The 15925-nt window shown below is 50.2% G+C and overlaps 3 protein-coding genes across 3 annotated transcripts; 2 read left to right on the top strand and 1 right to left on the bottom strand.

Moving 5' to 3' along the window:
* Positions 1 to 359: 359 nt before the first annotated feature.
* Positions 360 to 2014, top strand: LTHEOB_12468 (FAD binding domain containing protein; the record flags this gene model as incomplete). Its single annotated transcript, XM_035509338.1, has 7 exons — positions 360 to 446; positions 511 to 636; positions 714 to 791; positions 845 to 1310; positions 1391 to 1594; positions 1646 to 1846; positions 1893 to 2014. The coding sequence occupies 7 exons, from the start codon at positions 360 to 362 to the stop codon at positions 2012 to 2014; spliced, it is 1284 nt and encodes a 427-aa protein (XP_035364566.1).
* Positions 2015 to 11133: 9119 nt separating this feature from the next.
* LTHEOB_12467 (Aromatic-ring hydroxylase-like protein) lies at positions 11134 to 12321 on the bottom strand (the record flags this gene model as incomplete). The annotated part of the gene is made up of 1 exon (XM_035509337.1): positions 11134 to 12321. The coding sequence occupies one exon, from the start codon at positions 12319 to 12321 to the stop codon at positions 11134 to 11136; it is 1188 nt and encodes a 395-aa protein (XP_035364565.1).
* Positions 12322 to 15622: 3301 nt separating this feature from the next.
* Positions 15623 to 15886, top strand: LTHEOB_12466 (Hydroxysteroid dehydrogenase; the record flags this gene model as incomplete). Its single annotated transcript, XM_035509336.1, has 1 exon — positions 15623 to 15886. One exon carries the CDS (start codon positions 15623 to 15625, stop codon positions 15884 to 15886), a length of 264 nt encoding a protein of 87 aa, XP_035364564.1.
* Positions 15887 to 15925: the final 39 nt, after the last annotated feature.

Raw genomic sequence — 15925 nt, 5'->3', positions numbered from 1 at the left:
CGAGCTCAATTCATCAACTTCAACCTCCTGCTTCGCAATGCGTGTTTGACCCACTCGCGTGCTCAGCTTGAAACTCAGTAGGAACATGCCGACGACAAGCTTTACGTGTTTTCTCGCCCCCTCATTCGACGCAGGAACGAAAGCAACCACACGTGGATCTCACCTCAGATGGAATCATTGATTTTTAGGTGCCGCGAGACCCACCCAATAACCACCGCGGAGCCGATTCTGTCGGGTGTGGGGGTTCCGTAGTTTTTTAGTCGAGCTGACCTGCAGCCCGGATATAACAACCATGACTGGACCCTGACGTGTCAATGCAAAATTCCCCTTTCTTTTTTCTCCATCCTGAAGTCCTCAAAATGTCTCTGAAGGTTCTCGTCATCGGCGCGGGCATCGGAGGGCTCTCTGCCGCCATTGTTCTGCGCCAGCAGGGCCATCAGGTTGAGGTGTGCTGAAGCGGGGTACTTAACTCACCTACTATAATAAGCTAACCCCCGCCTTTTCCCCCAGATCTACGAGAAGTCGCGCCTGGCCAGCGAAGTAGGCGCTGCCGTGCACTGCGCCCCGAACTGCACCGCTCTACTCAACCGCATGGGCATCTACCCCGAGACGTTCGGTGCCACGAGATACGAAAGCGTCCGTCACCACCACCACCCAGCAGCAGCGAGCCCGCTCCCCGCGCTGACGCATAAGCGCTGACCGCACACGCGCAGATCAAATTCCACGACAAGAACACCAACGTCCTGTTTAGCAGCCGTCCCAGCGAAGCCGAGCGGAAGCACTGGCAAGCCGTGAGCCTCCCAATCTGCAACCCAGCAAACCACCTTGCTGAATAACCGCCCAGGAATACTTCCTCCTCCACCGCATCGACCTGCACACCGCGCTGAAAGACCGCGCCCTCTCCGCCGACGGCCCCGGCACCCCCGCAACGCTGCACACCGCGAGCGGGGTAACCAATGTAGACTGCGATACCGCCACCATCACGCTCGCCAACGGCACGCAGGTCACGGGTGACCTCGTCGTCGCAGCTGATGGCATCCATTCCCGAGCCCGCAAGGCCGTGACGGGCCGCGACGTGCCCCTTTTCACGTCCGGCAAGTGCGGCTACCGCTGGCTCACCCCGACGTCAGCCCTGCGGGACGACGCCGAGACGAGGATGTTCGCCGAAGAGACGGGCCAGTGCGTGCAGGTGGGCGGCGAGAACAGCAACGGCGACTTCAGGCGCATCGTCTTCTACCCGTGCTCAGACAATAAAGTCATGAATGCCATTGCGTTCGTGCCGACGGCGGAGGTGGGGCCGGTGCAGAGAGGTGTGTACTACTACTCCCACCCGATCGTGCGATGAGGGGTAGTGTGTGTACGTGTGTGCTGACTGTGTTCCCAAAACAAGGGCTGTCCGGGTACAACCAATCCGCGAACAGGGGAAAGCTGATCCACCACTTCGAGGGCTTTTCCTCGCCCGTCATCCGCATGCTGGAGAAGGCGCCGGCGGACGAGGTTATGCTTTGGGATTTGCTGGATATGGAGGTCCTGCCGAGCTTTGTCAAGGGCCGCGTGCTTCTGCTCGGGGATGCTGCGCACCCGTTCCTTCCGTGTATGGCACATAAATCCGATAATTCATTGCAGATGCTGACGAACAATCCAGACATGGGCCAGGGCGCCGCTCAAGCCGTTGAAGACGCCGCTGCGTTGGGAGTCTGTCTTCCGGCCGGCACGTCGGCCGCTGAAGTCCCGGAGAGAGTGCGTATCTGGGAGCAGTGCAGGAAGGAGAGGGCAGATTACGTGCAAGAAGTCACCAGGATTCGCGGGCGGGATCCAAATGGCAAGCAAGGACCGCCGCAAACGAGTAAGTGCCTTGAGTATCATGGTGGACCTCAACTGACAGCATGTAGCCGAAGAATTCGCCATCGCCATGAAGAACTGCGTGTCTCATAACGCCTGGGATCACGCTGAGAAGGTCATGAGCGCTTTGGCAAGGGAAGCGAACGTGGAGACGATATCCGCTTCTTTGTGAAAATTGTAATTCATTTTGGGCACTTTGAACCCTTTTGTTTGGCTCGGACTATCACGGCTGCAGCCATCAGTTTCAGTAAATTTAATTTCATTCCATGTCGAGCACAAACCAGCCCTCTTTGAAATGTACCGAAAGGTCAAAACAACTATTCCAAGTGTCTGGTTCAAGAGGATAGCATTGGGGTTGTTTCGCTCACCGTTGAAAAGTAGGTTGTTCTCCTGCCAATCGAACAGCACCAGGTCAAGCTTATGTCGTACAAAAGTACACACATTTTGCACAGCCCACACGTGACCCAGCCAGCAACCGCGAACCCTGTTACTACTGGTCAAGTGTTAGGCTCATCATTACTCGCATAATACTCGCATAAACAAAGAGTAGACATCAGCCCATTGCTGCAGGCTTCCTGTTCCACAGCCGTCCACCTAATTTCCTGATTCTCCTATTTAATGTATGACTGAGCCATTTTCCGATCTCTAGCAGCCTCATTCAGGTTCATCACTTTCTCATTGATTCAACGCAACCGAGGAAGTTTTACAAGCACGACTCCAACACCGGGACCATGCGCGATCCGTTCGATGTACCAGAAGGGAACATAAGCTCCCACTGGGAGCCGGAGCCCAACACTCGAGGGACCTGGTCAATCCTCAGCACTTGTCTTGTTACAATGGCTCTTTGCGTTTGGTCTGCTCTTCATATCAATATTCCCGAGCCGGAGGGTCAGGGAAAGAACATTAAGCGGAAGGTTTGGTGGGTCTTGCTGGGGGTGTTTATCCCGGAGATGGTAGGACACATCACTCTATACTTAATTGTGAAAGCATATTACTAACATAACTACGCTTAATAGATAGCGCTATCCGCTATACACCAAAACTTAAACGCAAGTTACCTTACAGCAGGCATGGGAAAGCATTTTCGCCAGGACAAGCCATGCAGGTCACTTAAAAATACATTCCGAGAGGCCCTGTCACGGCTCTTTGGTTACCGGCAAGCGACGGACGGAAATTTTGAGGTGAGTAAAAGTAGACTGGCCATCACGCTGTGCACTGACTTGAGACTTTCATGGCAGATGGATGAATTGCTCGGGACCGAAATGCCATTACGGTCAAATGTTTGGACACCGACGCATAGCCACTACGCACTTATGGGTGGCTACGCCATCAGTAACCTATCAGCATCCTCGAATATTTTACCCAACCGTCAGGCCAGGCTGTCTCTAACTCCGGCTGCCCTTCTATTCCTTGCTAAGCATCATCCGGACCTAATTCCTGACCTAACCGAAGAGGAGATCTTAGACAAAAGCAAAGCCAACAGCCTCGCCAAGGCAATTGTATGCATCCAGGCGTCGTGGTTTTGCATTCAATGTATCTTGAGGCTTGCAGAAGGACTCTCCATCAGTCTCCTCGAGCTGAATACGTTTGGACATTCAATCTGTGCGCTAATTATCTACTTATCATGGTGGAATAAACCCCTTGATATTGGCCTACCATCAATCATCTCGATCACGGGGCATGAAGGCCTCTTCTGTGCGATGATTCTGGGAAGCTCTGTAGGAAAGAGGTTCGACGACATAAGTGAAATCAAAGCAAAATCATCGATCGAGAACTCCACTTCACTCCGAAAGGAAGATCATACATGCTTCATTTTCATGATCGAACCGATTCTAGGTTCAACGTCCCGATTCAGAGAGACAGTCCAGAACTTTATTCAAGTCCTCCAGACGCTGGTTACGACCCAATCATCCGGGATGGCAAGGAACGTGTGGTATGTTTTGTGTAACCTTCAAACAATTAGCATATCGTACTAAAGGAACCCCAGTGTGTGTTTGAAAATGAATGCCATCGCTCGAGACCAGTTTAAGAACGACCACTTCAAAGAAGCTGCCATTGCTGGACCGTACACACATGAGATAGTCTATTCCTGCGCCGATTATATCATAAAGCCTAGACTCAGTTATAGGCGTATCTTCAATTCATTGTCGGACCAGCAAAGACAACCGCAGATGTCTAGGTCCGGGTATCTTATCGAAAGATTTGGGATTCTCGGTCAGTTCAAGCCGTGGATGCTTTTGACATCAGCAGATATAGCCCGCTTTGAGCTTGCGAGCGCTTACCGCCACGATACAACACCTCAGCTCCCTGCAGGTACTAACTTCGTTACGGACCGGATCGGGGACTTCCTGGCATCCGATGGAACCGTTATTCAATCCGAATCCAATCATCTTATCAGCTTGGTCATTGTAGCCACCGGACCGACCTGCCTATGCGGCGTTACTCATATTATCGCTTGGAATGCACCATTCTCAAGCATGGCCGAGTCCATAATGTGGCGACTCTCCGGAGTGACGCTCTTTATACCTTTTGTAATAATTGCTCTCCAGTGTTTACACTATATCGTTAAGCGGATTTCACTTTCGATTCATTCTCAAATTTTTTCAATTGATCCGATACTAAACTCACCTGCCAGATGGCTTTCTAAGTATTGGGAAAGATTACTTGACTCGAAAGGATTTGAATGGACGACGATGATACTGTTTTATATTTTGGGCATTTTAGCACTTTGTCTCTACATTCTAGCCCGCGTTTTTCTGATTGTCGAATGCTTTGTAAGCCTAACGTACGTTCCATATACTGTTTTTATCGTTCCAAACTGGTCGTTATATTTTCCCCATATCGGTTAAGAAATACGGCAATGTAGTTAAAGTATAGACGATCTACTAGCTTTTCGAATCGAGAATAGAGGAATAAGCTATATGTACTACAGTTTTCCTAGGTAATAGTGTTTATTTCTTGAGCTTGGTAGCTATATGCGACCGTGTAATACGACAGTGTAAAGGCTTAGAAGGTACCGGAAAAATGATAGGTTTATAAAAGACCGGTAGATAGCAATAATACAGTTACTACGCGACTTTCTACTGTTTTCTACAGTTTTCATGCGCGTTAAAGAATTGCACCAACGGAAGATGCTCGAATGGACATGCGTTAGCCTTCCTAAGTAAGCTGAGATGATAAGGCTGCACCCGCCTGGTTGCTCCGAACAATTGTAAGATGCCACTAATAAGGCTGAGATATTCATGATTAAAAATGCATGCAACTAGAACCCTGACCTATCATACTCCGTTAGCGACGGCCGCTCATCCTACGGAGGCTGAGCTTGTATGCTCAGCAAAGTTGACAATGGGCCATGTGGGGCTACATTATACTTAAATAACCGCATCACCCGACCGAAAATTTCAAAGAGGTTGCTTCCATGGCGTTCGACCGACTTTTTGTTTGACGAGAACCCTGGTCCAATTTCATGAGCCACGTCGGTTCAATGAAACACGGGAATTCTTTCTTCATTACCCTTGTTGCAGCCGTTGTCGGTGCCCAGTTTGTGCTATTTGGTTTTGAAAGCTGGAGAATTTTCGTCACGCAAAATCCGAAGGCTGCGGAAATCGCTCAAAACTGCTGCCAGCCAGCTACAACATTTCGCTTGCAAGGAATACCCACATTCGTATCTGAGCAGCCAGCCCCTGAACAACAAGTTCCCAGGCTGCTCAGACAAGCCTGGAACCTCGACCATGATGTTCATCTCACGAGTTATTCTCTCACCACAGACCCATTTGATGTTAAGAGGAAAGTGGCTACTTTGACATTCCAGCAAGTACCGGCTTGCTTTCGGCCGCCACAACAAGTGTGGACCGAGAGAGTGAAGGATACTGATGGCACGCCTGTGTTCTTGCAGAGACCGACAGTCTGACTAATGTATACTGGAGCGATGAGGCATCATCTACTCTGGCATGCACCTCTCAGGAGCAATACTGCAACCCCAACTTGCAGAAAAACATTCGATGCACTCCTCTCTCGGGACATCCCGAGGCGTTCAATGCTGCCGTGGGTCTATGGCAAGGATATGGAGAATTTGAAACGTTTAATTGGATTGTAATGACTATCCATAGTGTTTTCAATAACCTCTCACTTCAGCTTGCAATGCTGGGCTCGTCAGGCTTGGATTCCTTCTCTCGGAAAATCAAAGGAGAGATAGGACAGCTCCCTAGCAACCAGTGGCAGCTTGATATTGAGAAATAGAACAATATGAGTCTGGCGCTCATACAACAGAATTTCGTCATGGTGGCAACCGGCCCTTCGGACTCAAAAATCTCGGACCGCTGGTTGGCTAGGGCCTCTACCAGAGCGGAGAAGCAGTTTTGCAAGAACCAGGTTTGCTGAATACCTGCTCGATCCCCTGAAAGATAATAAACTGATTTGAAATAGAAAATCCTCAGCACAGCCTATACCAATTTCTCCGTCTTTGGACTCGCGATCATTCGCACTGTCGGAGGATTGATTATTGCTACCTCGTACACACTGGAGCCGTTGGTTACGTGGATTCAACGCCGCCGTAACCTCGATGTCTATTCCCGGCTGGAGTGGGTGATGAACGAGACTCTTCAACTACAGCGTCTAGCTCATGAGGAGCTTGGACTTGGCACCTGGCACCAGTGCGATAAAGACGTGCCTGTTACCAAGAGTCGGCAGAGGCTGGGAGTTCTGGATCTAAGCGACCGAAGACACCTAAGGCTAAAAGCCCCGCCGACGTCATTTGAAGAGGTGTTGGACGAGGCGAAGGATAGGAGTAGCCCTGTGCAGAAGTAAACTCGAGTCGTGAGTGTGGTTGCAGTGGAGTCGAAAAGCTCGATGCCCGACAGTTTCAATGGGAATGTCTCGCTCCTCCAGCAATCGGACTTTGGAACGGAGATTTTGGTTAGGGATTCACGACAGGGGACTCCTCAGGAGAACACAAAGGAGCGTTCTTCATAGAGGGGCCTCCTGATTGAGCCTGGCAGCTGAGTACTTGTGAGAGAATGCAAAGCCCTGTGGCAATTTTTACGGCTTGCATGTCATTTTATTTTAAGTTACGACAGTGTTCAATCATTGAATTTACTAGATATATGCTTGGCAGTAACCTTAGGCATATCTTTTAAAAGAATTGCAATTTTTTACCGACTAGACTTTCAAGGCTGTTCGATTACGTATGCTATCATTAAGAGGGTTAGAAAGCTGCTGCGCCTCACAGAATGCAAGTAAATTGAATACGATCGTCACTCGTAGGGTAATGCAGCACCGCGATTACGTGGATGATTGTCATTCCAATTCTGACGCTGTTCCGTTTCCACTAGAGCATCGATCATCCAGCCAACGGGCTTATGTTCCATCACTTTTGCACTTCGATGTTGAGATGTCTACATATTGGCAAGTGCGGCATAAGGGACGGATAGTTGAACAAACTGATCCCTAGAGACAAACGTAACGAACACAGCTTAGAAGTGGCTCATCACCGCAAATATGCCCGTCACATGGACATTTCTCCATGCCAGATAGACTCTAAATCAACGTCAAGCCACTCTAGTGACGGTTCCATGCCCCAAAGATCCCAGAACGAGACGTTAGAACTGGATGCCTCCGGTGGCAACGAGAAATTCAATGCGTAATTTGTTGTCGTTGGACATTGTTGCTATAAAGGTTGAATCAGCTCAGGCAAACAGCTCCATAATAGACGTAGATTGACTTACCATTTCCGTGAGCTCCGCTTCAGTGGTTTGAATTGCATCCGCTATTGGTTCTGGGGTTTGCAATGCAGGAACTGTTTGTCCAATGCTTGGGGACGATATGGTGGGAATAGCGGAGGGTCCTCCAACAATGTTACTGCTCTGGGATTGCCCCTGCAATCTAAAGGTACTGACGAAGGCGGCACTCATCCATGGTGGTAAATCCTGCTGCGGTTCCAAGCCAGGTTGTGTGTGGTCGTTTGTGCACACTGTCTCGCGAGTACTGTTCCCAGTGTCCCTGTGATCAAGGATACTTCGATCAACAGCTCGACTTGCAGCAGTTGAGGTCCGCATCTTTTTCTGTGGCCGTCCATTGGCCCCGGGGTTCAATTGGTTGAGTTCTTTTTCGTCGAGTAATTTTTCCGAGAGTTTGATGAACACAGAAAGTAAACGTTTCAAGTGTAAGATCGAAGGGCTGAATACCATGAAGGAAGAAAGATCTTCCGTCATGACTTTGATCAAATTGAAGTCATCCCGATTTGCCGTTGCGATGACGTTCTGAAAAAGGACCAAGAAAGGCGTAAGTGGGTAGAACAGCAGTGTCCTTGAAAATCAGGTAGTCATTAGTCTCCAACACGGCCGTGGCTCCAGGAGGTTACATTTCCTTACCAATTGGTGAAACTGAGGCGTGCCCCATTCGTTACATCCGACCGAGATCCTTGCAGGTGCCGTAACGCCAATATAGCTTTCCGAGCAGCTCCCACACATTCCTTGCCGATTGAGGTCTTTTTGAGACTTAAGCTCTCGTATCGCCTAATCGCAGTCAAGACGGAGTAAAACGCAAAATCGATAGCGTGTAATTCTCTGTCCATGTATAGTCCACGAAAGTCGGCTGGTCTACTGTCGAGCTATTTTTTTGAATTAGAACTGAGAGGATACAAGGTCATGCAATTGGTACGGCTGACTCACAGCGTCCACCTTCTCACGTAATCCATCCATCTGTGTCAAGAGGCCGACAACGAGCGTGATTTTGTGGTGTTGCCCGAGGCCATTTACTGCGAAGGCTTCACAATGCAATTCCGCTGCTATGACACCTTGGATCCGAGCGAGCTCTAGGTATATAGTCATCAAGTCGGAAGTGTGACCCGGGGACATCAGGACTGGATCTTGACTTTTGGTGGGCTCCGTCCCCCTGAAGCACGACCGACGGTTGAGACTCATGGAGAATGCCTTGTCGAGAATGTAGCAGCATGAAAAGCAGTAATAAAGCTCTTCATCATCTTTCTGCGAGGACGCGTTGAGCTCGAGATCCACGTATGTCTTGCAAGCTGCGTAGGTGAATGTCCAGCAGGCAGCTGAGTTCCCAGTAGCTCTGCTTATGAATGCCTGTAGAAAATTAGATACGACAAGGTCATACCCTTGTTTCGTTGCGACTGATAGTACGTACACCACAGAGCTGTGCTTGGAGCAAAGCCATTGATGAAGGAGTGTTCAGACGGATGCGGCTCAAGGCAGCCTCGGCGTTGCAGCGGTACTTTTCTGCGGCTACGCGGAGCCTCTGGGAGATATCGACATCTGCCTCTTCCAGCAAAGTCATGTTAAGAAACTGAGCAGCCCTCAAGTTCACACATATGGAATAGAGGATAAGAGTGTCTTTGTCGCCATTCTGATTGATCAATGCAAGTCCCATTCTCTTCAACGTCTGTTCTGAAATGTACTTGAAGAGGTATGAGGCGTGAAACCCGATTTTAGCAGAACGAAAGTCTAGCATTCGTTAATCTCCCGCGTTATATCTTCTTAAACGAAAAAGAAAGGAAGGGGTGGAAGAAGGGGCAAGAGAAGAGAAGGAGAAAGATAGAGAAAGAGAAAAAAAGCAACGTACCCCGCAGCATCCAGTAGAGCAGCCCGATCGAGGGATAATGACTACCTTGCATTGATGCAGTCCTTCCACCAAGGCAAAGTGGTGCGCTATCAATGGGCTTTGCATCCTGTGAGAGCTGTGTAATCAATTCCAGAGCTGACTGGAGGACTGGTCTCCTAGTGCTAGGCATGGCTTCCGAGGACTTGAGCTCTTGTCTCAAATAGCGTTGAGCGTCAGCTAACTGATTGTTGCCGACAACGACTGACTTGGAGTTAATTCCCAACTCCTTCGGAGGAGAAAATTGCTTATCGTCCGGAATGCGCGGTGCTCCCGCATGAATGCACATCCCATTGCCCATTGCTGGGGGCTTTGGCGAAAAGTCCAGTTCTGTTGTGCTGAGATGAGTCAAAGGTCCGCCCAGGTAGTCGGCGTCGTTTCCTGGTAGCGTCGTGCGTTGCCCGGGTTCAAGTCGGATTGTGTCCTCAACAAGGCCGACTCTAGCTTCCAGGCTCGTAATGTCATCTTGCCTATCAAGAAGCGTAATTTTAATATATACTGCTATTCGTGTAAGGTATCCATAGAACTCACATCGGCCGCTTTGGGGGCTTGTTGCGTGGGAATTTCGACTGTCCACTTTGGCACGAGACATTCGAATCTCGGCAGTTGCCACAAGGACTTCTACGATCGCATTTGATCTAGCGAACGGCAACCATCAATGACTGAATAATCTGCCAATTGCAGTTTGGGTGCGATTACCTTGCGCGAATGGCAGCTATCGCACTGTGATGTCCGAAACTCGTTAGCAGGAATTTATTGAGGTAAGACCCAAGTTACTTACTGCAGGACCGGTAGTCTTGTTACGTTTGAGGTCGGACGGCATTGAAAATTATGTATGTCAATTGAAATCATCAAGGAAGTACGCATCTCGGTGGGATAAAATATACGTGTCAAATGTGGCGATGCATAGCATTTTCTTAGAATAGACTCGATACTCTTTCGTGCCAAGCATGGTATAAGAGTTGGCATAGAAGGCGGAGTTGTGTTTGTGGGCTTCCAAGATGAAAGCACGGGGCAATGGGTTCAGCTTTCTTGGCTCGTTGTGGCGGAGGGCGCTTCGCGCACCCCCTTTACTACCATGCCAATGATCTACCTGTATACTTGCCAATGAGCAGAATTAGACGAGCCTGTATAATACGACTACTTATCTGCTATGTTTATAAATTACAGGCTGAAGTCGCAATTCGGGAGGGGCAGTGATGAAGCCTAGACCACTTGCCGAGACTTGTTACTAAACCTTGCCGGGTTACAGGAGCCAATGGCGGTCTGTAGCTGACGACTCTTAGCGGTCTCCTGGTGGCCTGATCTGCAACTAACTGATTCCTTGCAACCGCTGATCGTATGGCTCCAGCTGAACGAGTATCTCGAGATTCCCACCTATATTGTTCGAAATTACTTACTCCTCCCACCCTCACGTGAGTCAAGAATCAGGCTCTAGCACAACCACCCATCGCCCATCATCCAGCGCCGTGAATTCAACACAATTTAACTTTTATAAAGACTAGGCTGCAACTGGGAAACAAATTCGCACAGCAGCGTGTTCGCCTCATCCAAGGACTCGCGGGATCCACTACAAGTACGTGGAGATTTTCTATTTCTCTAAGAACAACCATGCAACAGGATTGGCTAGCAAAGTATCAACTGAACCTGAAGACTCCAATTCTAACTATGCCTCTACGTTGTGTCAGACACCTTGTTTTTCATCAACTCAGAAGACAATGCCTGCACTAATCCATCGACGCAGCCTGGTTCAAACCATGTCTGTTTGAGGTCCCAAGTCTGCTGCATAATCGTCCTTGCCCTCGGAAACATCTTCGACTCGTACTCCTGTATAGCCTTTCCGATATCATCGCGATTCTCCACGATAGCCAATGCAAAATCCATAGCATCCGTCAGAGCTGCATTAACGCCTTCGCCAGCAAATGGGGTCATCAGGTGCGCCGCATCCCCAACTAGTGTAACGTCTTTCCGAGCTGCCCATCGCAACCCGACAGGGAGCATGTACAAGTTTCGCGCCGCCATGGTCTCCACACTACAGCTTTCGATGACCTTTCTCAACTGAGGTGCCCAGTCCTGGTAGTCCTTCAGGACGACTTCTTTCGCCTTTTGAGGTGCTTTTTCCAAGTTGATGTCGTTGTCTTCGATCCAGCTCTCGAGTCGAACACCCCAGGTATAGACGCGAATATCGCCGTTCTCCTGACGCTGGCAAAGGAGAACCTGTCCGCCGTCCTCGTTGTTGAAAGCCCCGTGACTGCCGTTACCGACCCATTTCGCAATCTCCGGGTGCTTCGCGTCTGGGTCTGTCAGAGTGAACTCCAGCCCGCCGACGCCCGAATAGAAAGGACGGACGGGAGTGAGCAGGTGCCGGATCTTCGACCATGCTCCATCCGCGCCCACCACGAGGTTGAACCCGCTCTCCTGGACCGACCCAAAGTCCAGGACGATCTCCCCCGTCAGAGAGTCCCTCGTCGCCGCTCGTAGCTTCCATCCCCATCGGATGGTGCCGTGGGGAACGCTGTCCAGCAGGATTTTCTTCAGCCTCGTGCGGTCGATCTCAGGCCGGCCGGTGTCGACTCCGCGGTAGTCCATCTTGAGCGAGCAGTCCTTGTCGCTCGTCATGAGGTCCTCGCCTGAGCCCACTCCACGTGCATACTTCGCGAATTGCTCGTATAAGCCGGCGGTGCGGAGGGCTACCTGGCCGGTTTCGGGGTGCAGGTCCAAGCTGCCACCTTGTGTGCGATGGTCTGGTGAAGGGTCGCTCTCGAAGATGACGCTTGGTATGGCATGTTGGGATAGGATTCGAGCGAGGGCAAGTCCTGCGGGACCGGCGCCAATGATGGCAATCTTGGGAATGGAGGCCATTTTGTAGTTTCGGGGAAAGGCAGAGGTTAGTAGCCAACAAAAATCAGAGTGGAATATTGACAGGATGGGTTATGAATGTAAAAATAAAACAGAAGAAGGAAGACATGCATCGGCCTTTATATACTAAGCGATAACTTGAAGACATGGAGCTATTCCCTTTTCGGCGCCCTGGTATATTCTATGGTAGCTCTAGATTCTCGTATACATGATCTAAGAGAGATTCCGGGGAGGAGGGAGGTTGGAGGTGGATGTAGAATTGATGTCTCTATAGCAGCTAGGCATGTGGGAGTCGCGAGGTTCCCGTTTAGCAAGGACTTAGCGACATACGGGGTGGTTTCACTTCATCGGGCCGTTTACGGTGATATACCGGCGATTGGTTAGAACGATTTGTACGAGATTCCGCGTAATCACCAACAGCATATATGGTTCAACCTACTGGCTTCAAAGCTCCGAATGATCAAAAGCCGGGCTGGTATTGTACGACTCGGACGTATGGTCAGTTTCGTCAAGGACAACCCCTACGTTAAAAGCTGGAGCCTTCGCGGCGGTGGCTTAGTCTACGTTTCTGAAGTTGGCGTCATCGTCTCATTGCCACTCCCGCCACGGTGGCGCTGTAGCGATAAGCCCACGGAATAACGTGCAAAATCACTACTAGAATGGCTGTATTGAATATTGCCAACGAAAGCTGTGATTCTATCAGTGGTTCATGCCTTTTTGGCTTAAATGTGAGAATCATGTCGTTTTCCTGGTCTCGTAACTGCTACCCTGCAAGACTCTTTAGATGTTGCATTAATTCTGAAAGAGCTCATAAATGCCAACATACCGACACGGCACGTGTGGCCTGATCTGGTTTGAAAAGTCCGGAAAATGGCACCTTCTCTTGCAAATCTCACTAGCTGCAAAAGAAGGTGCCATTTTCCGGAATGCTTAACGGACTATCGCGTGCTTCCACGACGCACCGGAAATGGGTTTTTCAGTGCCATGTTCATGGTGTGCACTGTCACTACTGCACTTTGTACTAGACTCGATTGCGAGCAGAAGGGTGGATGCAGATAACCAGGCCGACTGGAGTGCAGCATTGTGGAAATCAATGCTGTAATCATCTTGGCTACTTATTCAATTTTCCAGCCCTGGTCGATCACAAGCGGCGTCTGGCATTTCGGGGATACAGCTCATGGTCGCTTTGCGTGCGAATGGAGATCTTGGTTCAGCTCAACGACAATCGCTGGCCAAGAGCGATGCAAAGAGTGGCGTGGTCGTGTTACACCTGGAGAGTAAAGAGATGGTCTAGAGTGGAATCCCTCACAACGGGGGGCCGTGGCTGAGATATCGCGCAAGTTTTACAGGGGTTGGAGCCAACAGCCGTTGGTGTAAAATTACATTTTTCCATATTCAGCCTTTCGCATCCCGAGTTTTCACATGCATCATCTACTAGCATCAGACGTATTATTACCTGTGGTCCACGGCTACGAGGGGGAAGATAAAACTTTGGGAGAACTACAGTAAACGTCCTATGATGGCCAGCAAGTTTTCCCACAAGCTATCCAGAGAGTGCAGCGGCATATGCGGAATTTCGGTGCCTGTAGATCGAGCCAGGGTCAAATAAAAGAGGAATACACCCCTGTCGCTGGAAGTGACACAGCAAGCCTATGCCGCATTTAATCAGTGATCTGCAGTTTCAGGCGGCGCAGCAGGGAGGGATCTCTAGGCAATAGCCAAAGATAAGTTGCTCCTCACTCCCTTAACAAGCTTGTCAACCACGCAACGGCAACTGAACAATGCGAATCATTTGGCTTACTGCTGGTCACCACGTTGCCCCTGGCCTACAGCTACTATTCAATGCCGGTCGGCATGCGCTACTACACCGTATTTTTAATGTACATTTGAAAAACATAGAATAGTAGGAATTTTAAGTTTGATTGAGATGAGAATTGATTGAGAGGAGAATCAACGCATATCTTATGTACTCCTTGACAAAGTGTCCAGTGCTTCCTTTGCGCAGTTCACCACAATGCTTGCGTGTGTTTCATCCTCCATCCTGAGACATGCTCGCGTACCCAGCCGTGCCGCTATCTGTACACCATGATTGGGTGGAACGAAAGTATCGAGCTTCCCATACCACAGCTGCACCGGTAGATCGGGCCGGATTTCCTCGATTCGAAACCCAAAGTCGGTGCATATCACTTTTCCATCCTGCCACACCCCCTCAAACCCCTGCCCAAAACATTCCCGCCCAGATCGCAGAGAAAGTCGAGGCCAGTCAGACTTTACGAACACCAAATCCTTCTCGTGCGCGACCGGCCTTTGAAGCAGAAGCTCCAGCCGCTGCTCGTCGGTCAGGTCCAAGCGTGCTGACGGGTCTTGTTGCCAGAACCACCGGACCAAGCTGAAGGGCGCATAGCGAAGTCCCATGGGGAACCCGAGCCTGTGCACCCACCCGGCCCCGCTCATGCCGATGTCAGGCGGCCCCAGGCCGCAGATGATTGAAACGCATTTGAGCTTTTCGCGAGGCAACGCCGCTGCACAGGCAAGTGCATATGGTCCGCCTCCTGATATTCCCTTTGCACAGTGGCATTGTTAACAAAAATCCCTCAAGATCAATGGGCCAACGAGTTTCCTGTACCAGAACACTATAATGATCCAGTTCAAGGTGCCTTGCGAGGTCTTCGATGTCCTTTGGGTGATCCAGGAGTGTTCGTCCGGGATGCGGTGAGCTCCAGCCCATTCCAGGTCTGTCGACAGCGATGAGTCGGATGCCGACTTCCAGGCACAGATCGTCAAAGCCGGCAGCCTCTAGGCGAGAGCCCGGAAAGCCATGAAGGTAAAAGACGGGTTTTCCCGTCAGTAATCCGTACTGTGCATAACCGAGCTTTCGTCCATCTGGGAGGGTAAGCTTGGCCGAACTGTCGTTGTCTGTGCGGAAACGGGGCTTGGTTGGCTCAGCTGTATGAGCAGCTGAAGTGTTAACAGGGGGATCGGTGACTTCGGAACTAGCAAATGTTTGAATAAGATATGTTTTGAAGTCCGAAAATAGGGACATTATTTCATGTGCATAAAGTTGTCAACATACGCTAGGTGAAAGCGGTCCCCTCGATATATACGCGAAAGGAGCGGGGTAGCTGCCTAGTCGTACTACGGATGACGCACAGGGCTGAGTGAGATTAGTCAGAGTCATGCCATCTGCGCGAACCGTTTGGCTGCCTAACCTAATAATACATGCTCCATCATTTCAGCGCAGCCAGCATACGAAGAGATAGATACACGAAGGACGTTAAAATAGAAGCGCGATCACAGCAGACCGATGCGAGACCGAGGGGACAGCTTCTTTCCCATTTCCTTCCGCTTCCAGCTGGGCCAGGGCACCAACCTGTGGGACTTCTGCTACATCGACAACTTCGTGCACGGTTTCTTCCCGGCTGCCTCAGCCCTGCTGCGGGCCGCCGACGCGCCTAACTTCCCGTCCGACCGCCGTGTCGAGGGCGAGGCTATCAAAACCACGAATATCGAGCGCCTGCCCTTCTGGGGCTTCACGAGGGTATTCGAAGAACGATTCAGCAGTACATAAACGAGAAGGAAAGAAAGCAAATGTAGTGCATAGAATAAA

This window comes from Lasiodiplodia theobromae (genome assembly GCF_012971845.1).
Source record: "Lasiodiplodia theobromae strain AM2As chromosome Unknown scaffold_64, whole genome shotgun sequence".
In the NCBI taxonomy this organism is placed as follows: Eukaryota; Fungi; Ascomycota; class Dothideomycetes; order Botryosphaeriales; family Botryosphaeriaceae; genus Lasiodiplodia; species Lasiodiplodia theobromae.
This window is presented reverse-complemented; position numbering and strand designations above follow the sequence as displayed.